We start from the raw sequence: 24078 nt of genomic DNA, 5'->3' as shown, positions 1-24078 counted from the left end.
TCTACATCATAGGCAGGCTTTTGGTTTGCTAGCCTGCTGCCTCAGCTACTTACGTAGCTGGGATTGAAGGCCTGGGTCACTAAGTCCTGCTACAAATACCGTATTAACAGAAGCTTCAAACAGCTTAGCTGTAGCCACCGTTTGCAACCATGATATTTAAGACTTTTTTACTGAAAGAATATGCTGTAAGAGGCGATAGAAAGCTTCTGCTGGGTTATTACGCATTATGTGCCTTGTTCCTTTTCTTAAACAAAAGAAAGAGACACTTGAGTTGGAAGTTTCTGTAGAGGAAAACAAAGAAGGAAAAGGCTTCTTCCAAATTCAGGTCTATGCGGAGGCATAGGAAATGCCATCTTAGAAAGTTCCTGAGGGCAGTGACTGTTTTTTAAATGGGTGTTATTTATTTTTTGCTTTCATTACCAGTCAGTATTTCTAATATTTTCATCATCTTTTGGAAGTGTAGTGTGTTCTTTGCAGGGCAGAAAACATCTACATGTTTACAGTGATTCAAATAATTTCTTCAGCTTTGGACAACAAATATTTTTTTATATATCCCTGTTCAGCTAATTTTGAAAAGAGGTATGTAGAGCTTCTTGTGTCTTAGTTAGATTAAGTAAGCATAGCAATGTATCACACATGATGTGAGCCAGCTCCTCATCTAATGCTCAAATGAAAAAAATATTTAAAAAAAGCCAATTTGAATCCTTTTGTTTAAATCATTTGTAATTCAAAGAAACATGAGGGGATTCCATAAAACTCACTCATGATATAACCATCCATGCATGCTACTAATTTTCACTTAAAATAAAAAAAAAGCCAACTATTTTTGTGTACATATTTACTGAAGAAAAATTCATTATCTAGTTCTTCATGAAACTGACAGAACACCTCACCATTGGGAGCTACCACACTGTAGGAATCAGTTTCATTGCTTACTCCGAGTTTTTAAATAAGCGTATCCTTCTTTGATAGGCTACTTACCTGAACATTTAAAAGTACTGCAAACTCTGAGATATGGCCATCATTATTCTCATAAATATTTACTACTGGGTTTTATTCTGGCTTAAGCGGATATAGGAATGGTGTCAGTGTGATTTTACAGGGCTTATGCAATCAATACATGTATTCTAGTTATATCAGTAGAATTTGGAAGCCCCATAATAGGAATAACCTGATGTAACAGTCCATCAAGAGAGGGCAGTCTATGCAAGAGAAGCATTGTAGTTCAGGTTCTAATTAGGTGCTAACATTTGATAAGCACTTACTTTGATAATGCTATTACAAAGTAAGCTACAGTAAGTTAGCTGGAGTTGACATATTGAAATGGGCAATTTTTCAGGACTTTTTGTGTTTATAAGTTGTCAATGTTTATTTAAGGAACACACCACAGTTGTTATATTGGTCCTGTAAGGGACATGTAGGAATACAGTAGAGATAGTTGAGGTACAATAGATACCAATTACATTCACTAAGAACGAGAGGGTCTGCTCTGAAAGCAGAGTAACGTTCAGGATATGGCCGGGACGCAACTGAATTTCTTGGAAAGGCATTATTGTTCTTCTAATTTGACTTTATAGGCTCCTTTGCCATCTTAGCAGGAAGACATTTTTACGGTGTCTAATTATTTCACAGATATCGAAGCTCCCAAAACATTAAATATTCTTCTAACATGCGATTCAACCATTTTATGCCTTCCTATTCACCAATGGAAAATTAAAGCACCAACTCATACAAGACTTCGATACAAATGTTTAAAACGGAGCTTTCTTGTTGTGGCCAAAGACTGAGGGTATCGCACATGACAGTTGACAGATAAATGGATAAAGGATATCCATCCAATGAAGTATTCCTGTTTCAGTAGAAACAAACTATTTACAAATGCTGCACTAACGCATATGAATTGCTGAGTAATTATGCTGACTATGAAAACTACAAAAATAAAGCACAGTTTAGGACCCTCATTATAATTACTATTATTATTATCTTTAACGCAGACTGTTTTGTAGCAAAAAGCTAATCAGGTGCTGCTTTGAATCAGTGTAGGGGCTACCAGGAGGACCCATTACAGAGGGCCAGGAAGACATTTTTGAAGGGGATGCTTATTACTGGGGACTGCAGCAAGGCTTCATGTCATATGTATGTCAAACTCACCAAGTTTTACATTTACATATTTAATAATGTGCCTCAGTGAGACTGGCAGCCCTATGCGTGATTCAATGTTGTTCTTAACAGAAGTTATGGAAATATAACAAAAGTCCCCCCTAAAAAGGAAAGGAAAATATTTAGGCTTTTCGTTTCATCATATTTTCTCTAATCAGGCTCCCGGAATAAAGCGAGGTCTTCCTACGAAACCACCATGTAGGTTAAAGTTCAAAGACAAGAAAAGAAAATTCTAACCCTAGATTCACACCTTCTTACTGTCAAAAATTTTTTAAAAATCAAAAGAATGTGACGTTCTTCCCAGTTTCTCACTCACATTACACACAACCAACAGTGTGCCTAATGCTGGGGCAGAGCTCTCAGCAGGTGTAGACTGGTTGTCTGTTTTAAGAATGAACATGAGTCACGGAGCTCTTCCAAAGTTAAATTAATTCAACACTAAGTCTAGAGTGCTTCTTCCTTTTTCAAAATGCCCGACCAATTAATAAAACACCAAAGACAACCACACTTGTCTCCTACTCACACTCAAAAGGCAGAGCTATCCTGCACATAATTTAACTCCTACAACCCCATTGCCATTGCTAAATATAATATGTACCAGAACCTCTGAGGTAGAAAGTCATGGATCTAGAGACAGGCAAGATAGCCGATGAAGGGTCTAGGCTCTTCACCAGCATGCTGTTCACTGGAAGGCATCTGTCCACAAGGAGTTCAATTTATCTTCATGCATTCAGCATGGCAGACCGCTTCTCTTCTCTTCTCCAGTGTGTATTTGAGATACTGGTACAACCTTGAAAAGCAAAGCATTTGTGCTGGTGCAGCGCCAACGGCCGGGTTTTGATCTTTCCTACTTACAGTGGTCAAATTCTTGCAATGTCCACACAATTCAATGACTGGTATGAACAGGTTAAATCTGGAACTTCTCTAGAGCTCTGCACTGCATGTAGGCATTTGTCTTGGAAGTTGTAAAAGCAGCGAACACTGATTAATCAATAGTATCCAGCAGATCCAACTATCATCTTTTTCTATCATTAAATCCTTGTTGTAAACAAGATTATTGTCTAGTTTTGGAAGCCTCTGACGAGCTCCTGCTGCTCATGCAGGCATATCTAATGTAGGTCAAGGGCAAGCCACAGCAGTCTACATCTGAGGCCAAGTACCTCAGCCAGCACCTTTGCTGATATTAGCATACTCGGGAGAGCTTGCCAAGACTTACCTTGGCCACCATCTGCTGCGGCCATCCAGGACACCAGCTTGGAATGAGCCACACTCTCAAGCATAATTCTATACAGGATAATTTGCCTTTTAAGTTTGGCATAACAAGGGAAGTGAGATGCTGTGCTTTAGCTAAAAACTCTGTGTCGAGCACCTTCATGCCACATCTCATTTCTTTTCTGAGGCCCTACAACCAGGGAAGACCCAATATTATACTCCATCTCTGCAGAATTACTTCCGGTAGACTGGGCTACCTTAAATTCGGGTCAAACCCTTATCATTGTACTTTAAGGCTTAATGCACAAAGCTGGGGGTGGTGATACAAGCCTTTAATCCCAGCACTTGGAAGGCAGAGGCAGGCAGATCTCTGTGAGTTCAAGGACAGGCTGGTCTACACAGTGAGTTCCAAGACATCCAAGGCTATGTAGAAACCTCGTCTCAAAAAGACTGAGGTACAAAATGGAGCAATTAAAAGGCTACTGCACTTTTACAAATTAAAACCATGGCCCAATATAAACTTGTATCAACTGCCAAGATCAAACTTCCTTTTAAAAATTTAAAGTTTGAAACCAGTCTCTGGTCTTCTAAAACTTCGTGTGTACACAGTTATCCCTTTGTGTATACATGGTTATTATGTATATGTTATCCTTTCATGTGTACATTATCCTTTTTCATCTTTGTCTTGACAAATTGGACATATATGGCATACTTTTTAATTACTTTGTTTTTCAGCATTGGGACTTTAATGCAGGACCTTGTACATACTAGGCAAGCAATCTACCCACCACTAAGCTGTAACCTTAGCCTATAGAACAAATTCTCAATATCCCTTTCTGTGTCTATCCCCCTTAGCCTTTCTCAACAGAACTTGTTTTTACAATGTACGAGAATGGCAGTCAAGAATAAGTATGTTCTGGTCTAGTATGCCGGCATGTGCCTGTAGTACTAGCTCCTTGGGATGCTGAAGATCATGAATCCAGGAACTGAGGCTGGCTTAGGCAAAATAGCATGAGAACCCATCTCGAGAAATGGTTTAGTCAGTAAAATGACTGCTGTGCTGTCCAAGGATATGGACCTGAGGTGGGATTCCCCAAAGGCTAGAATGCTGTTCCTGTCACCCCAGTGTTGGGGAGGCCGGGACAGGAAGACTCCAAGTTAGTGAGAAATTCTTATCTCAAACAATGAGGTTGTGTGAGTGATTGAAGACCTCAACTGCTGGCCTCCACACACATGCCCACACACATGTACATGTGCATATAAATACACATACACAAGTAGGGTGGGAGGATAGGGAGATTATATGTACTCTAAACCAGCATGTATGTTTTCAAACATAAAAGTTACAACACTGTCCCAAGGCAAATAAGAAGACAATGACATTTTCTCTATATGGGAGGAACCGTTAGGAATAGAAGGAAAACATTATCCCACTACCAGTAACTATTTTTATATACTTGACTACATTCAAACCTTTTCCTTGTAATTGCTCCTGCTCCATTTGCCTCTAGCTTTTGCAACCTTGAAGATTTCTTAAGTATTTCACCCACAAAATTCTTCTTGTCTCCCTACATAGCCTAGCTGAGGCAGCTAATCCTTTTGGTTCACAAGTCACTGAAATGCTTCATGTGAGCTCAGGCCTCCTATTTCAAAACAATTTATTTCATAAAAATTCCACTGAAGGTTTTTAAAGTTCAGGATAAAGTTATTCTTTGTGGAGAATATATATATATAGAATTTTTTTCTATTACAAAAGCAAAAAGTAATTTATCAATCCATTGATGTCAACAAACTTAGTTCACTGTTGAGAGATCCCAACACATACAAAAGGATGCAACAGTCAGTCAAAATTTAATCTTTAAAGACAAAATGTCTATTTTAACTGTTCTCTTGTATTTTCTGAAGAAGATACTCCATTTGTAAATTCAGGTTTGGCTGGCCCTTTTTAGTCTTTTTGCTCAGTATTTTGAAAGCTTCCATTTTTTTCTTCTTGTAGAGCCTTTGGGCTTCTTCTCTTTCTTGCTTTCTCATTTCAAATTCCTGCAATTATACATATACATTAGTTCATTAGTCACAAACAGAAAACACAGGTCAGAATTGTTTTGAAATCACTATCACAATGCAAACCTACTGATATTTGTCTTTTATATTGTGTAAAATGTGAATAGTTTTCTAAAATGAAGTAGTATGTCCTCCTTGCTTTCATACCATAACGATAGAAGGAATATCAAAGAATAACAGTCATGGCAGCACTTTATGCATTTGTATGTAAGTAAAAGAAAAGTCAAATATTTAACAAGTTCACTGTTTAAGTCCACTAAAGAATTAGAGGGACCTTCATAGAGGTTAACTAGACTAATATTCTATATAACACTAAAAAGTTCATTTCCACAAAACTGTACCGTGTGTGTGTGTGTGTGTGTGTGTGTGTGTGTGTGTGTGTGTGTGTGTGTGTGGTTTAGCTAATTTACAGATTTGATTTAGAAAATGGTGGCCACCTACTTACTATACTAATGCAAAACACTCTGTTAGACCTCTTGAGTGTCATCATTAAGGACTATCATGCTCATTTGACTTGCTATGATAAAACGCAAATCTACGTACAGAGGACGATAACTCAAAATGATCAATAGCTCTGAAGATGAGTTATCAAACAAGCACTACAACATTCTCACTAACTTAAACGTAACAGCTGAAAAGAAGCTGTATTATTTTTTCTTCATGTCCAATCCAGGAAGCCTCAAAATTATATACTAGACACATTAGACTCACACTCATTTGTAATGACAAGCAATTATAGTTAGCAAAGAATCTTACATACAATTTGTGAAACTACGGCACACTCCATTCTTGTAAAAAATTTTCCTAGTTTACTTTGTTGGTCTTACATACAAGGAGCAAGCTCAGTGATAAAGAAGTGACCTGCCAGGGATCGCTATGTGGCAGAATCAGATTCAAGTGTTCATCAGGTGATATCCTATTACTTAAAACCATTTAACTATTTGGTGTAGTATTTATTTTAATATAAGTACATAGAGATCTGAAGCTGGTGTCGTTGGCGCATGCCTCTAATCCTAGCCCCGGGGAGGCAGAAGCAGGTAGATCTCTAAGTTCCAAGCCAGTCAGTGCTATACAGTGAGACTTGCCTCAAAAAAGATCTGAAACTTATCTGTGAGTTCTGCTGCCTGGCCTGGTTTATCCTTAGGGCATTACACTTATTTAACACTCTGACCCTCAATTTTGTGTCTATTGAACTAATTCTTAACAATTTTGATCTCATGGGTAAAGTGTCACTGGCTTTTGTATTAATATTAGAGATCATCTCTGCCTGTCATCAGCTGAAGAATAATCATAAGCATTTTAGATACTAAACTCTGAATTTCTTTAACTACTCATATTCTAATGTGTATTAATGCAATTTTATCAGTACTGTCTTTGGGGAAATTTTGATGAAATACTGGTACATTATTTAAGCTTTAGTACAAAACAAACCAAAAAAATCTAAAAGCCAAAACCTTAAAAATAACCATTACTACTCTGCACAGATGCAGTTTTTAAGGTCATAGATCAAGGGCCAAAGGAGATGCTTAAGGAAATGTTTAAGCATGGAAGACAGCTACATTTCTGAGTATTTTATTCCAACACTTCCCCTCCGGCTTTTACTGTAATGTAAAATTAAGAAAAGAATCAATAGGTCTCAGGTCCTCAAATTTACAGCACATAAAATTATTTCAAAGAACTTGTTAAAGGTCTAAGTTCTTAGGTTGTAGTCTGAAAAACATTATCACCGATGCCAGATATTCATATTATTGACAAGCAACTTTTTTTTAAATTAAATTTTATCACTGACCTACTAGTATTGTCTGAGCCAATAAAGGACTTAGAATATTGTACAGTTCTATAAGTCTGCTCCTGAGTAATCCAAAAAATAAGTATTGAAACAGACAATATTATGTGCCCAATACTAAGCAGCATAGCTTGTACATGCTAAAGATAAAGAAAAATAAACCTAAATAATTAAAAAGTAGAACTTACGAATTTCTTGGCAGCACGCTTTGCTTGTACCCGTTCATACTCTTCTTGTGCCTTTTGGTTTGAAGTTTTCTTCTTCTTTTTCTTTGGAATAGTATCAGAACTTGCAAGAGAAATTAAGACGTGCAAGTTAAATCACTCATGAATGATTGAGACAAAATTATGCAATTATGTCAAATACAGTATTTATATACAAAACCGTCACTAATACAAATTGAAGGAAGCATGGAGATAAAGAATAACAACAACAAAAAATATGAAAATGCTCAAATAAGACATTAAAGCCACAGTTACAGTTACAAACTAAAGCATGGTAAATTGATATTTTTGGAGAAAGATTGAACTAGGGAAGTACAGTAGGTTTGGTTGGATATTAAAATGTTGTAAACAGATGGGAAATGAAGGATGTAACAAGTTGTGTTATAAATAAACTGAAATCTGAGTTCTTTGATCACCCTGTCTCTAACCTCTTACCACTAACCATCAATCCTCAGAAATGGTCTTCCTTTATAAATCTTCCATCTTGAAGCACTCTGAGATCTTAAAGGTAAGTAGTTATGATGTTACTTATTATCTGACTTAATAACTTTCCTGTCCTCTGTGCCTCAATTTCTCATGTCATAACCATACCATATTTCAGCAGCTCCCTAGTTAAAATTAAATACATATATTTTCCATTCCTAAAGTCTATGTGTTCTTCAGCTAATCTTGTTTCTTAACTTTTCCTATCAAATTCCTACACAAAGAATAAACTACAGCCATCACTTCCCATTCACTCCTTAACTCTGACATATGAGTTCTGCTCCACCAGTCCAAACCGTTGTTACAAAGACAGTATTGATCTCCTAGCCCAAAATATACAGTTGGCTTTTTGCTTTATTCTTTTCTTTACTTCTGAAAATTTCAGTCAGGGTTTGAGTGTCAGTCTTCACTTTCTAATTCTCTGTGTGCATGTGAGTGTCCCTGTAGCTTTGGGCATGCATGTATAGACATGTGGAGACTAGGGCACTGCTCACTACCTTGTTTGAGACAAGGTATCTCAGTGAAGCAGGGGGCTGGCCAATCAGCTCCACCTACTAAAAGCATACTGAAAACAAAACACAAGGCCTCCAAGACTTTCATGGCCCTTATCGCCAACTATATACATTGCTGTTATTTGCAACACTATGCTCAATTTTATTTTATTTTATTTTTTAATTTTTGGAAACTTATATACATTCATTATGATGTATTTTTGATCAGATCCACCCACCATTTTTTCTTCTCTAATTCCTTCCCTATCCTGTACACTACCTTTCCTTCCTCACTTCATGGGCTTCTTTTGTATTTTTATTAAACTCACTGAGTCCACTTACTGCTGTCAGTATGGGGTGGGGCCATCTACCAGAGCATAGGCCGCCTCTCAGACCTGCATCCACCAAGACTGACTCCCCCCACCACCACCCCCAGCCATCAGTAGCCAAAATTGCCTAAGCTGGATACACCCCCCGCATCCCATGCTGGGATTTTGTCTGGCTTGATCTTGCGTATGTTTTGTCCATGTAATCATTGTATCAGCTTTGAAAGGCAAAATTTTTGTTTAAAAAAAAAGTTATGATCCAAAGTGATGCCTGGCTGGCTTCCTTGCTAGTTTACATGCTACTACATTTTTGATTGAATTATATGCAGACAGAGTTTTATAAGCTAGCTTTTATAAAAGCAAAGTGATGGAGAGGACTTGTTCTGGGACAGGATCTTCTAAAGCAGTGTCAGCTGGCCGGAAACTCACCATCTAGTCAACTCACCATCTAGTCCAGCTTAGCCACAAATTGTGACAAACTGTGGCTATGCCTCCTCAGTACAGCTATTACCAGGGATGAGACATCACACATCCAGGAAACACCCATGTGTTCAGCACATTAAAACGTTTTTTGTTGTTTTATGAGATGGACTCTCACTATGCAGCTCAAGCTACCTTTGAATTAACAGCACTCTTCCCACTTCAGCCTTCTGAGATGATCACAGGCATGTAGAACAAGGTCTTGCTTGATTTTTGTTAACTACACCTATTTCCTGTACCCTTTGCAGAAAATGCAAATTGAATTATGATAATAGCAGTTAGCATTCATAAACACCAAATATCATACATTTTAAAAGCCTGATATAAATTAATCTGGCCATCAAAATGTCATGAAATATAATACTTTAAACACATCATTCACACAAGACGACGTTCACTTTAAGGCTGTTCAACATGGTGTGCACAGTAGCTCCTTTTACTGTCCTTCCCATCATGGAGGACACTGGTATACCAACATGTAAAGTCTGGCTCCATAATCTCAAGTGTCAACAACTACACACTTGCATTATTTCTCTAGTATCTCATTATGCTGCCCACATTGGCCTGGAACTTATAATCATCCTGCCTCAGCTTCCCAAATGCTGGCCTTACAGATATACAAGACCAAGCCTGGCCTAAAAATTTAAAGCACACACATGATTATATGTACTTATTAATAATTGGGTTTAATTATTGTCCAATGAAGTTACCTGTTCTTGAGAGGCAGTAATTCAAAACTCAAATCTCTTGATTCTCATTTCATATTCTTGTGAACTATGTTCAACTAGCCTACTTCAGTCATTTTACACTAAAAATAGAAACTGTGAAAATATGATAACATGACTTTGAAAATGTGTTAAGAAAACTTCCAATTCTTACACAAGTTGCTCTACATCTTCTATAAAACACTATGTACATTTGAAGTAACGAATTTCAAAAGAAGAAAGTACATACTTTACTGTACACAGCTGTTCTGGCTGTAGCTGGCGATCACTAGATGGCTCTTCAGACGTCTGCTCAGGGTTGCACTCTTCTTCAGGCAGGGGCAGGTCAACTTGATCTTCAGATGGAGGCAGGCCGACCTTTCTCTGCTGTCTCCTGAGTCTTTCTTCTTCAGCTAAATAGAGGTGCTTCAGATGGTCTGGGTAATGATCAGTGAACTGGGATTCCTGTGACACTGACACCTTCTTTACCTTCCATAGCAATTTCTTGTAATGTTGCTGGATCTTCAGTTTCCTCCGAAATGCAAAACCTTGTCCTAGCATTGAAGGATTTCGGTCACAATTACTTTCACAGAAAGTGAAAAATAAAGCTACTAGAAACGAATTTTTTTTTTTAAAAAAAAAACATTATATTCAAATGATATAATCACTTGGTTTTGTTTTAAAGATTAGGTTAGTCAACACATTTAATGATGTACCGAGGAGCAAGTTGGCTGGCACTTTGCCTGAATATAAGGCTAACGATTGTCAAACACCACAAAAAACAAACAAACAAAAAAACCCTTCAAAGTAAAACTAAAGAGTAAACTAAACTCTACTGTTCAACTTGAATTTGTAACCGTATTCACCAGTTAAAATTTCTTTAACTCATCTAAAACATTACCTGGGGGTCTTCAATAAAGACGTAAAAATAGGGTGGGGGAATCTTACTTTTTTCCTTAATTGAAGAAACTTACTAATCACTTACTTTCCAGAACAAAACACAACACCACTAAAGGGGGATAATCTACAACTTCCCGAACACCTGTCAATTATTATCAGATCCAACAGAATACTTAACCACTTGAAGTGCCATGAGAGGCCTTATCGAGACAAAACAAGGAATCTAAAGAACAGGATGGGACTGGAGGGCTACGGTGGTGTTTCTAACTATCAAGGCTTTGGGGCCAGTGCATTTTTAACCCCCTGTTTCTCTCTGTCCTTTGCGGTAATACAGATGTTGATCTGTACACAGTGGTACACAGCCAGATGGACCCCTAGACGCTCCGTGCTTCCGGTTAGAGGAACGGGCTGCGAGAGATGACTGAAGTTGACAGCACTGAGTCGTTCTCCCATGCAAAGGATCGAGACGCTAATGGGTCGGGCGGGCTTAGGAAGAATGAGCCCCCAGATCTCAAGAAAGACCGGGTCTACGTCCTAAAGCCTTTTTCCAAGCTGAGGAACTTCACGCACCCCGGGGCTCCCCCGCGGCTGTCCTCCCACCTACCCTCGCGAACGCTGCCCCGGAAGGCTTGCTGGTGGCTAGGCCGCCAGGCCCTGCGTTTCCCAAAGCTCGGGTTCCTGAATCCGCCCCGGGGCGTCCCGTCCCCACGCGACTCAATTCCTCCTCCGCTCCGCCACCTCGCCGCCGGCCTCGCCGGCGCCATCCCGCACCGCCCGGCTTGGAAGGACTACTAGGGGGTCGCCGACGTTATACGTCACCAGGCGGAAGCAGTCCACCGGGGGCCCGACGAGCTCAGCGCGTGCTCGGAGCTCGACTGCTTCCGCCTGGCGGCCGCCCCGGGAAGCGGCGGGAGCGGCGCCGCGCGGCCATGTGGGCGCCACCTGCAGCCCTGGAGGGCGAGCGTCATGGCGGCGCCGCGCTGCCTCCCCGGGACCCCGGACCTGCCCACGCTGCACGCCACGCTGCGGGGCCTGCTGCGCTTCCTGCGGGGCGCCCTGCCCATCTCGGGCGCGCACACGGTGGACTTCTACACCGCCTCGCTCTGGCAGGAGCTGGTCGGCTTGCCCCCCGACGGCGTGCTGGCGGCGCTGAGGGAGGCGGCGGCGGCGGAGGAGGAGGGGCCAGGTGACCGGAGGGGCGGGGCGAGGTGGGGAGGGGAGGGGCGAGGGCGGAGGGGCGGGGCGAGGAGAGCGGGGCGGGGCGGACGGACGGACGCCGCGGCTGCCGCTGCGCCCCCTGGTGGAAGTCCGCGGAAGTGGCTGGGACTTGCTTGGCGTCCCTGGGCGAGGATGAATGGAGGGATCGGAATTAGCCAGGGTGTGTGTGTGCGTGTGCCTGTGCGCAGTTGCATGACGTCCCTGGGAGTGTGTGTGTGTACGTGTGTGTATGTGTGTGTACGTGTGTGTGCGTATGCGCACTTGCATGGCGTCCCTGGGAGATGTATGGAGGGATCGGAATTAGCCAGGATATGTGTGTGTGTGTGTGTGTGTGTGAGAGAGAATTAGCCAGGGTGTGTGTGTGTGTGTGTGTGTGTGTGTGTGTGTGTGTGTGTGTGTGTGTGTGTGTGTGCGCGCGCGCGCGCTTGCCTGTCCTCATGTGGGAGGCCAGAGGTCAGTCCGCCAGGGTGTGTGTGTGTGTGTGTGTGTGTGTGTGTGTGTGTGCGCGCGCGCGCTTGCCTGTCCTCATGTGGGAGGCCAGAGGTCAGTCCGCTTCCAGTAGTATTTCTCAGGAGCTGTACCGCTTGTGTTTTGAGTCCGGGAATGACCGATTAGGCTGGGCTGGTTGACTAGGGAGCTGTGGGACTCTATCTGAAGGGTTCTGCACCCCCAAGCACGGGAATTACAAGGTGTCTCCTCCCGGCATGCCTGGGTTTTTATGTGGATGCTCAGGCACCCATGCTTGCCAGGCAAGCATTTTACCTTCCAGCCCCTGTTTTCTCTTCATCTTTACACATTATATTGCAAATTGGATTCTTTCATTTCCGATTTGCGTATTTGCAGCTTAAGTTCATTCCCCAGGGAACCACAGGTTTAAGTAGAAGATTCATGCTCTCAATATTGCATCATCTGACTCCACAGTATGAGCTCTTCGTGTCCATATTTAAATCTATTGATTTAAGCAAGAATTACTAGGTCAGTTTTTCACTAGAATCATTATTTAGTACTCCTAATGCATTCCTTCCTTATTTTTTTTATTGTCTGTTCCCACAAGCAGCCATGTTAAAGAGTATTTTGTCCATGTCTTGAGAAGAATTCCTGGTCAGTGAAAGATGGTTAATAGGTATTGCCAAAATGTAACTGAGCACATCAGTAATACCTCGTGTTTGCTTTCTTAGGCTAGGAATGGATGCTTTATGTGGTGTGTGTGTGTGTGTGTGTGTGTGTGTGAGAGAGAGAGAGAGAGAGAGAGAGAGAGAGAGAGAGAGAGAGAGAGAGAGAGAGAGAGAGAGAGAGAACCTGGCAGCCAATTCATTATATATCTGTGTAACAACAACAGAGACCGGGAGACCGGACTGGGTTATTGACCTTTGAAATGTCTCTGGACCTGATAACTTTTTCAATATAAAATACCCATTTTTACAAATGCTCAGCTGGTTTATAACCTGATTTACTGGAAGGGTTACTTGGGATTTTCTCATCAGGCTCTTACTAAACTTGTAGGGAAATCCAGGAGTGGAACAAGTTCAACAGATTTTACATCCCAACAGAGGCGATCGCAGACATCAGTAATTGTATAAGACAGAAAAAAAAATTCCTTCTAACTGGAACTTTATTCTAGTTTGTTCTCCTTTAAAACAGTTTCAGAGTTAAACTATAGTTTTTCTAGATGAGTATAGGAAAGTTCCATGCATTGAGCATTGCTGAGAGGAAACTTTTGATATATTTGTATATATATGAGATATGACACTTTTGAGATACAGCTTTTTTTTTTTTTTTTACAAAAATCAAGTTGTTTTTGTGTCTCAGATAAGTTCTCAACATTATTAATCCTTTTTAACACATAACGGAAGTTTTTGTTGTTTTGACAATTCTGTACATGTATGTAATGTATTTTAATCCTATTCTCCCCACATCACCTTGTCTTGGCCCCTCCCTCTCCTGCTTAACTCCTTCCTTTCTTCTTCCTAATTAGCCACCTCTCTACCTTAATGTCTTTGTGTGTGTGTGTGTGTGTGTGTGGTGTGTGTATGGGTGTGTGTGGTGTATGTTGTGTGTGGTGTGTGTGTGTGTATGGGTGTGTGTGGTTTAGTGTGTGGTGTGTGTGTGTGTGTGTTTGTGGTGTGTGTGGTGTGTGGTGTGTGTGTAGGGGGTGGTGTGTGTATGGGTGTGTGTGGTGTATGTGATGTGTGGTGTGTGTGTGGTATGTGTATGGGTGTGTGTGGTGTGTGTGTGTGGTGTGTGTATGGGTGTATGTGGTGTGTGGTGTATGTGGTGTGTGGTGTGTGTATGGTGTGTGTATGGTGTGTGTATGGGTGTGTGTGGTGTATGTGGTGTGTGTGTGGTGTGTATGGTGTGTGTTCCACTGAGTTTAGAGTTGCTTGTATGGTATGAGTGTAGACTTATTTACTAGAGCATGAACAATTGGCCACTGGCTGTATCACTGAGGAAAATGTGTCTTCCTCTCCCGGCACCCATCAACTGGCAATAGCTCCTTGGGAGACTTTTATTCTTACAACATAAAAACATGTATATATCTCAGTTGTTGGATCGCTCTCCAGTTAATCTCTCAAATTCTATAAAATAAAATTCTTGTTCTTTGCCCCAACACTCAAGCTGTTCCTCACTGAAAAAAAAATTTTGCACATGTTTGCATGCTTGTGTGGTATGTGTGTATGTATGTTTTTGTGAGGGATGCACATGCATGTATGTGTACATGTGTGTTTAGACCTGAGATTGAAGTCCATTGTCTTTCCTGATTGGTCTCCACATTATACAATGAGACAGGATTTCATGTTGACCCCAGAACTTTCCATTTTGGCTATTCTGGCTAGCCAGCTTCTCCAAGGATTCCCTGTCTCTCCCTCCTACAAGCTGGAATTATAGGGAGTGTGCTGGTTAAGTTTGGTCAACTAGATACAAACTAGAATTACTTGAGAAGAGGAAACCTTAACTGAGAAGGTGCTCCCATCAGACTGGCCTGTAGGCAAGAGTGTGGGGGTGTTTTCTTTATTTAATAATTGATGTGGGAGGGCCTGGTCCACTGTGGGCATGCTGCCCTTGGGCAGGTAGGTGGTCTTGGGTTGTATAAAAAGGAGGCTGAGAGAGCGATGGAGAGCAAGCCAGTGAGCTGTATTTCTTCTCCCCAGTCTTGGCTTTAGGTTTTGCCCCCAAGGACATGCCCTGCTAGAGTCCCTGCCTTGGTTTCCCTCAGTGTTGGACTGTAACTGGGACATGTAAGCCCAATAAACCCTTTCTTCCCCGGGTTGCTCTTGATTGTGATCTTTATCACAGCAGTAGAAAGTTCCAGGACAGGAGGCTGCTGGACGTTGGCCTTCACATCAGTTTTGGGCAGTGGTTCTCAACCTGTGGGTTACAACCCTTTTGAGAATCAAATGGCCGTTTCACAGGGGTCACCTATAACCATTGGAAAATACAGATGTTTACATTACAATTCATAACAGTAGCAAAATTATAGTTATGAAGTAGCAGCGAAAATAATCTTATGGTTGGGGGTCACCGCAACGTGAGAAACTGTATTAAAGGGTTGCAGCATTAGGAAGGTCAGGAACCACTGGTTTGGGGGATCCTAACTTTGGTCTTTATGATGATTATGTAAATTATATGGCAAGCATTTTACCCACTAAACTCCCCCCCCCCCACCGCCCTGGTTTTTCTACTATGCTGTGTTTCTTGAGGGTTTTTATGGGAACTAATGCGGTCTTCCATGACTACTATTTCACATAGTATTAAACACCCCAGAATTACTTTGCTTTTTATCTTTTTTTTTAATTTAGCAAATGTGTTTCTATATTTGTCTCATTGTATAGTTTTTATTTACCAACAAATTAAACTATGTAAAGAATCTTAAAATATTATGGTTAATTTTTCTAGTTTTACATTTAATTTAATTTTCATAAATAATGTAGTTCAACGTGAAAACACTTTTGGAATGATTGACTATAATTATGCATTCATTATGATGCTAATATTGGTATGGTAAGGACTGCATGTCAGTCTTTGTTAATATGCATTATTTCATTCAAAAATAGTTTGCCTATTCAGTAACATATTTTTTCATTTTATATGCAACTGTAAATTAAGCTAGAGTTGCTTAGGCAAAAAAAAAAAGAAAATTCCTGCCACATAATTGGATCATATAATTGATTCATTTTAAAATCAACAGTATGTATTGTATTTGTTCTCTTGGTACACTACAGTATGATAGACAGATGAGAAGTTCATAGAATTTAACATAACCCATCTTTAGTTTTCAAAGTTTAGTAAGACAGACTTAACTTTTGGCTATTAAACAATTAACAATGATATAACCCAACAGCCAACTATTGCAAAAACCAAAACCGTAAAAAGCTTATTAAATTTGAATTAAATAAAAATTAATTTTCTTTTTAGAAAAGCACACTCAACTCATCCAATACTGGGAGAACATTGTGCTTTTTATCCAGAAGGAACATGCCATGAGCCTTTGTGGTAGTGTTGGAATTGATGGGGTTTGAGCCTTTATAGTGATGGGGAGGCCTTCCAAATGAAAGACATTTTACATCAGGATGGATGACTCCTTGGACATAAGAACTGAAGGCGCACAGTATGTGAAAGCTACCACAAAGATTTTTAACTTTAGCAGTGAATGGGAATGCTGTTTATTAACACAGGAAGTAGAAAAAGGGAAAGATGTATCAGGAATAAGGATGTTTGTAGAAATAAACACAAAATATTTTTATATCCTTGTGAAGATAATTACCAGGAAGGTACTGCTGTCAATATTTTCCTGAAATTCTGGTCCATTGGCTGTGTGATTAACTATTTCCCCAACCCCTGTAACACAGTTATGTTCATAACGTTAGTACGTATTTGTATCTTATATTGTATCCTGTATGATCTAAATCACTCTTGTCTCTTACCCTAAGAGTTTAAGTATTCGGGCTGAAATGAGGTTTTATGCTTCCCTAACAGGCTCAGTGGTGCTATTGAAGTCCTCGTAGTGGCCTCAGTGATTACAACCACTACGGAGTCTTAGGAGAATTCCGTAGTTGATGATGCTACAATAGTAAGTGCATTGAAGTATGCTGTCGTTCATGCATGCATGCATCCATCATCATCCATCCATTCATGCTGTGTGCAAAGTACTTTTGTTTTACAGCTGAACAAGGGACAGTAGAATTACTTTGTATCTAGACGTAGATACCACAGAAAATCTTACACAAATATTTTACTTTCTCTTCAGAGATATTATTTCAATTTCAATTTCTGGAACCAAGATCACTTCTAGGGGAAAGGCAGATGTTAGGAGGAGTAATGAAGTGGTTACAAAGAGAAGCAAGTGTATAATATCTTAACTTACCACTATATCTCTGCCAGAGAAGTTGCCAGAAGTTTCCTGATTTTTATATCCAGGTCCATCAAAGCCTACTGTTATTTTGCTGGCTGTGGCGTGCTCATGGAATGTGAGGATTAAGAGCAGAGTGTAAAGTCAGACGGCCACAGTTTATTTGCCCTGAACTTAGTGTGTGCACATTTGAATCAGTTACAGTGTGGTCAAGTCTTAGGTACCCCCTCTGCAAATGAGATGAGAGCAACAATTAACGTGCTCATGTAACAGGCGAAGTGTCTAGCATCATGCCTGGCCTGTGGTATTAAACGTGCAGTACCTATTAGCAGTGGGGCAGTGAGTTATCGTGAAGCCTGATGGAGCTCATCTTCCTTAGGGTTTTATAGGACATTCAGGTACGATAACAGGTAAGTAGCTTGGAAATGTTACTTGTCAATTATGAATAAGATTCATTAGCTTTATTTCTAGTTTTAAAATTTTGTGCATTCTTTCTTGAAGATTCTTAGTCTGCGTGTATTTGGCTCTTTTGTTTTCCTGTGTACGCTGCTATCTGGTAGAAACATTTAGAGGTATCTTGGTATCATATTTATTGAGAATAACCTGTCCTGCTTCTTTCCCATCTTATTTCCTATTTGGTTATGATTTTTAAATCTTATATTTATTGCTTATATTTATATTTATTGTGTGATGTATGATTTGTTAGTGTGGATGCATGTGTAGTATACTTTGGTGGGTCTCTGGAGGTCAGCAAACGACTACCAGGAGTCGGTTTCTAGCCTTCCACTGTGGGGATAGACTCCGGTGGTCGGAATGTGCAGCAAGCGCTTTTTGTGAGCCAGCTCATCCGCTCTCCAGTTAATCTGTTTCACATGGGTCTAGTACCTCTCTTGCAAGACACTGCCCTGCGACAGTGATGGAGGTCACCCAGACAAGACAAGTGAAGCGGACACTGGAGAAAGATCAGGAACGTCCAGTAGAGGGAGGTGTAGGCAAAACAATCAAGCCACAGGATGTGCCGATGGAAACAGGCAACAGATTTTTTTAAAAATGCAGCTTTCCCTGTGGGGAGGATATTTGCCCCCAACTAGAAAGTAACTGAAACTCACCGGCACTGTGGCCTCTGTGCTGCTGGCTGCCAATCACAGACTTAGGCAGACACAGGGCCCTGTGGGGACCTGGACATGGGCATTGCCCCACGGCCTTCTCACTTGCTGGATCACAGAAGGAAGTAAAGACAAGATCATTGGCCCTTCTCACTTTCTGTGAATCTCCAAAAGCAGCAAACTGTGGTTGTTACAGACTGAATCTCTCAGAAAAAACAAACAAATAAACAAACAACAACAAAAAAACCCCACCTCAGCTGGATTTCTGTGATCAGAAACCAGTTAGTTGTAGAACTCTGGACTGAATAATCTGGTTTTAACTCTAAAGAAATAAACTATGAGATTGAATCAAAATATGTAATCCTTTAAAAACTGACTATGGTTGAAAATGTGGTGCCATTTTAACTTAGGCCTCCAATACCCCAAATTTCTGGGGTGCTTGTAATTAAGCAAATGAATAGCATTTAGTTCAGGTCAAAATGGAATATTTTCAAGACTTTTCAGTAGGACAGCTAAGTTGATTCAGACACTTCCTTTTCCAACAGCAACATCACATTTCTTTCTGTTGGCAACATTGCCCAATAACTGACGAATATAATGGGCCCCTCTGCTCACTGCAACTTCATGCTTTTATTCTATCACACTCTAAGAAACTGCTCCCCTGGAACCTTTGGATGTTGAGACTGCTCTTAAACCTGAAAGTCTCACTTAATAGTTGACTGAGTGCCCCCCCATCATGTTTAAATATTTTGATGTCGATTTTATTACTTTTGGCTGCATCAGGAAATTCGGCTTGTACAATTTCCAAAAATCTTTATTAAATAAATTCACCCATGGTAACCTTGTGGTTTTCTTTTCTGTTTGATTCAAAAGTTGAAGTCACACATCTCTGCTATTTTTATGTTTAATAAAAAATTTAGCACACATTATACCACCAACTTAAGAGATACTAATTTTAAAAGGATATGAGTGGAGGCATATAGTTTTATTTAGAATTTGAAGCTATTTTTCAGTTACGTTGTTTTCAAGTTTTGTCAGAGAGCAGCAGTTTTCTTTGTGTTTAAGTGGATATTTTAAAATGGAATTGTGAGGGCCAGCTATGCTAGACGGGACGTCACGGAATACATATTACGGTGTTTGTTCGGTTTTGGTAGACTCAGAGTTGTTCCCTAGATTGTATGCTTCCCCTAAGTGAATGCTTCGCATACTTCAACAACTGGATTTGTTGGTTTTGTGAGCTTGCTTTTGTTTTTGTTACACGTTGATTTAGTTTTTAAAAACACCCTTTAATGAGTGGGCTCACTTGGACTGCTTTATCCGTTGAGGTTTTATGAAGCACTATGGACAAATTGGAAAGAAAAAGCTTAGAAATAGATCGATGTCCCTTAGCAATGGCATAGACGAGTAAGACTGCAATACTATCCGACAGGAGCAGGAGTAGAGGGTACAAAGACTGGCACCTTGAACTGCACAGGTCGGTCAGAAAAGACAGCTCATGAGTTAAATCACTACATTACTCTTCAGACTGAAAACCGCTGCTCTTGTTGCTCCTGGAAAACAAAGACCAAATTTTCATTTGATCTTTAAAAACATCATTGGAGAAAGTGCTCAAACCAGGTTTTGCAGAGGCCGATAATTTAAATAACAAGTTCAAAGGAGCTATTAGTGATATTGCCAGATCTGAAGTTAAAATCTTGTCAGTTGCCATAAAATCATCATGGTTCATTTGCTGCTTTAAAATCTTAAAAGAGTTTAGATATTAACTACTGCTCATCTTCCGTTTCTGTCCACTGTTTCAGGTTTTATTGATCTCCCCCAAGTCTTTTGTGAAACGTCTCAGAAGCTGATGAGCACGGAAGCCTTTGCTCTGGCCGCCAAGCGCTACTCTGTGCAAAGCTTGGGGCTGTGTACTCCTTTTGAGCAGTTGCTTACCGCCCTTCGAGTAAACAAAGAGCAGAGAACTGGTATGTGTGATTGGGACTGACATATGCTTCTGCGTTTTAGGTTCTTAAAAGCAGTACGTGGCTCATGTATATGTCTATCCATTAATAATGTCTGAGTTTGTTGCTGGATATTATTCCAAGCACTGAGAAGTTAGCTCCTATGAGAAGAACAGGTTCTCTTATCCCGTATAAAGAGCATATACAGGTCTCTCTGCTTTTCCCTACATTAGTTCCTGGGTGTCTTTAGTTTCAAACAGTTTCAAATGCCAATGGATTGTGCTACTACTGATGTCCAAACCCTTGCATTAGTTTTTACTGCAGTTAGATGATGATCTCTGTGGCTAGTTCTTTGGGGGGAACGTGGATGGTGGTTGCTGGGAAAATGGGGGAGACATAAGTATCAGAAAGTGGAGACAGCCAGAATTAAAACTCAGTTGGCAAGATAGATGGAAACGCATCTCCACGGTTACGTTAAATGCCAGTAGACACCGCAGTTAGACCGTAGCTATGAGGAGGCTGTGGCTTTAAAAGCCGACTGTTCTGTGCTGAGGAACCAGCTTTGGTAGTCGAGCCAGTGGGTTCAATAATAGTTACATTAATGCTAGAATAGGGAATACATGACTTGATTTCTTGATTTAGCGTTTACCAAGTTTTTTGTTGTCTTGTCTCATTTGACCTTCATTATTTCATCAACTTTATTTTTTCTTCTTCTTTGTTTTGAAAGCTCTAAACTTACAGAACTATTACTTGAATACTACAGTGAATCTTGGATACTGTTTTTTTTTCAAGACAGGGTTTCTCTGTGTAGCTTTGCGCCTTTCCTGGATCTTGCTCTGTAGACCAGGCTGGCCTTGAACTCACAGTGCTCTGCCTCTGCCTCCCAGTGCTGGGAATAAGGCATGCGCCACTACCGCCCGGCTTAATCTTGGATGCTTTTGATCTAGAATTGCCGTGTTAAAAATCCTACCTGTTTGCTATAAGCATACTTTTTATAAATCTGGATCCTTTGACCATCAGTCACAGATACCATATTACCTGCAAGTATTTTAGCACGTATTCATAAGAACCAGGATGTATTCCCACTCATCCTGTATTATGTCAATTCATTCAGGACTTTTTTTTTTTTTGTTTTTTTGAGACAGGGTTTCTCTGTGCAGCTTTGTGCCTTTCCTCTGTAGACCAGCTTGGCCTTGAACTCACAAAGATCTGGCCTGCCTCTGCCTCCCGAGTGCTGGGATTAAAGGCGTGCGCCGCCACCACTGCCACCACCGCCTGGCTCATTCAGGACTTTAACTTGCCTTTAGTAACATTATCTCATAAGCAGGCTGGATCCAAATTAGTTTTAGTGTTGCAGACATTACTTATAGCTTCTTTTTTCTTAAATTTTTTTTTAAGATTTATTTTATGTATGTGAGTGTCTTGCTCACCTGCATATTTGTGCACAAGTGTGTGCCTGGTGCACACACAGGTCAGAAGAGGGCCTCTGGAACTAGTTTTGAACAGTAGAGAGCTGCCATGTGGGTGTCAGACAGTTACAGAATTTTTTCTTTTTCTCTTCTTTCATCTTATTTCTCCCGGCACTGATGAGTTGATGCATGCAGGAAGGTTTGATTGATTATTTCCCCATCAGTAAGTCCAGCTTTACACCTTTTTTTTTTTTTTTTTTTTTGGTTTTTCGAGACAGGGTTTCTCTGTGTAGCTTTGCGCCTTTCCTGGAACTCACTCTGTAGCCCAGGCTGGCCTCGAACTCACAGAGATCCGCCTGCCTCTGCCTCCCGAGTGCTGGGGTTAAAGGCATGCGCCACCACCGCCCGGCAGCTTTACACTTTTAACTGGGATGCTAATTAAAGGACTTCTTTTTCCTGCTCCTGGTTAAGAGGCACATGTCATTTTGTGCTATTAGTGCTTACTGTTTGCAGGCCAAAGTGGATCCTCAGAAGCCCTTCATTGTAAAGGGGGCTTATCCTTCTTCTAGTCCAATTTTTATTATTATTGTTGTTGTTTCCTTTATCTCTAAGTATTGTAATGAAAATTACTTTATTATGTTCCTCCTGGAGCAAAACAAAGGATTTGGGGGCTTCTTGGCTCTGGGTAAGGGCGCTCTGGCTGTAATTGAGTTCATCGGCAACATTGCTATGAGCAACGCAGCCACAACACTAAGTACTTCATCCCAGCTGTTTCTCACTGGCCACAGCTGAGTGAACTGGCCTTCCCTCTGCCCTCTAAAACTTGAGGACTGTATGTTGGGTATCAGAGTGAGCAGGAGTAGCAAATGCGAACGTGAAACCATCCCCAAGATCTAGGTGGGTATGGTCTTATGCCAGTAAAAGAAAGTTGCCTTGGAATTGAAGGGCTACTAGCTAGTGCCTGCTGTGCATGGAGGGAATGGACTCCCATCCTGGAGTGTGCCAGTTTATTTGTTTTCTGGGCCGGGATCTGTCAGCAGAATACCATTGTATAACTACCATGTACCCCTGGAAAGACCTTATTAGCAAGGTTCTTACATTTTTCCATAGAAGAGGAAAGAGGCTCAGCCTACAAGCAGGCATGTCACATGTGATCACTGCCATGACATAATAGGTTTGTTTATTTCTAGCCCAGCCCTAAATTTCAACTTGCCACCACCCAATTCCCACATGTCTGATTATTTGTTGAATACCTTGTTGGATGTGCTTTATATTCCATAAAATAGAGTGTGTACGTTAACATGCTGTGTTGTGGAATGTTCTCTGTTGCTGTACACTGTCTAGTGAAAATAGCTACACGTGGCTGTTAAGCTCTTCAGATGTGCTGCTATAGTTTGAAAGTTTAATTTGCATTTTGGCTTTGGTAATTTTAAGTGTAAGTGTAAATAGTTGTGTGGTTGGTGACCACTGTTTTGGGTAATGGAGGTAGAAAAATAGCTCATTTGTCTGTTCTTGTATTGGGCAGTGTTTTTCTTACTGGTGTATAGGAGTTGGTTTTATTTTCATCTGTGTGTATTAGAAATGTCTATTTCTACTTTCTTGCTTATCTTTTTACTCTGATAAAGCTGTTCTTTGAAACAGTTTTTTTGTAGTACAGCTTTTTCATTTATAGTTAACTACTTGTTATAACAAGAATGATTTTAATTATCTGTGGATATTTTTATTTTATCCAGTCTGAATCATACCCATTAAACTAGTAGAAACCACACAGATATCACAGTAGAATTTATGCCATTTTTACATTAATTTAAAAGGCTGTGAGTATCAGGTAACAACTCATTAAAATTCTCTTTAGTAGCAGTATTTTAATTTTCTTTATTTTCATTCAGGTGAAAATGTGAAGGCAATTAAGTTTATGAATACAAAAAAATCTCATGAGGTTCAGGCAATGTCAGAGCTAATCTGCAGTATTGCTGATTACTATGGTTTAAAGCAGGTAAGAGTATTTCCTTGTAAGTACATCCTATTTTTTGTATCACTCAGATTTCATTTTCTACTTTTACCTTTTATTGGACTGTTGTTCTCCACCCCATCTCCTCTTTTTGACTTTCCTTTCAGTGTTTATTTCACTTGCCAAAGAGACCACATGCAGCACTCAATTCTTCTTTAGAGATCTGCCACTAAGCTATACCAAGCTAGAATAAGGTAAAGGCTATTTACTGCAGTATTGT

The 24078-nt window shown here is 40.4% G+C and overlaps 2 protein-coding genes across 4 annotated transcripts in view; one reads left to right on the top strand and one right to left on the bottom strand.

Moving 5' to 3' along the window:
* Nucleotides 1-5013: 5013 nt before the first annotated feature.
* On the bottom strand, nt 5014-11679 carry Ccdc59 (coiled-coil domain containing 59). The gene is made up of 4 exons (XM_006992303.4): nt 11432-11679; nt 10178-10481; nt 7408-7507; nt 5014-5412 (listed from the first exon to the last, which is right to left on the bottom strand). Exons 1-4 carry the CDS (start codon nt 11589-11591, stop codon nt 5251-5253), a joined length of 726 nt encoding a protein of 241 aa, XP_006992365.1. The 5' UTR covers nt 11592-11679; the 3' UTR covers nt 5014-5250.
* Nucleotides 11680-11692: 13 nt separating this feature from the next.
* Nucleotides 11693-24078, top strand: part of Mettl25 (methyltransferase like 25) — a 77080-nt gene continuing 64694 nt past the window's right edge. The window contains exons 1-3 of one of the 3 annotated variants that reach the window (XM_042263187.2): nt 11693-12013; nt 20298-20462; nt 23737-23843. In XM_042263187.2, coding sequence (XP_042119121.2) covers nt 11794-12013; nt 20298-20462; nt 23737-23843 — 492 coding nt within the window. In that variant the 5' untranslated portion in view covers nt 11693-11793. Of the gene's footprint in view, nt 12014-17016; nt 17803-20297; nt 20463-23736; nt 23844-24078 lie in introns of those variants that run through there. The other 2 variants (XM_042263188.2, XM_042263189.2) reach the window with 2 other exon arrangements.

This window comes from Peromyscus maniculatus, chromosome 18, assembly GCF_049852395.1.
Source record: "Peromyscus maniculatus bairdii isolate BWxNUB_F1_BW_parent chromosome 18, HU_Pman_BW_mat_3.1, whole genome shotgun sequence".
Taxonomy (NCBI): Eukaryota; Metazoa; Chordata; class Mammalia; order Rodentia; family Cricetidae; genus Peromyscus; species Peromyscus maniculatus.
Note: the sequence above shows the minus strand (reverse complement) of the source record. Positions and strands in the feature narration are given on the sequence as shown.

Excerpts from the sequence above, each read along its gene's own strand:
- Ccdc59 (XM_006992303.4), bottom strand. The coding sequence starts at position 11,591 with ATGGCGCCGGCGAGGCCGGCGGCGAGGTGGCGGAGCGGAGGAGGAATT. Across the intron at positions 10,482-11,431 it reads CCGGGGCAGCGTTCGCGAGG|GACAAGGTTTTGCATTTCGG; the intron begins GTAGGTGGGAGG and ends CTTCAATGCTAG. Across the intron at positions 7,508-10,177 it reads GAACAGCTGTGTACAGTAAA|TTCTGATACTATTCCAAAGA; the intron begins GTATGTACTTTC and ends TTCTCTTGCAAG.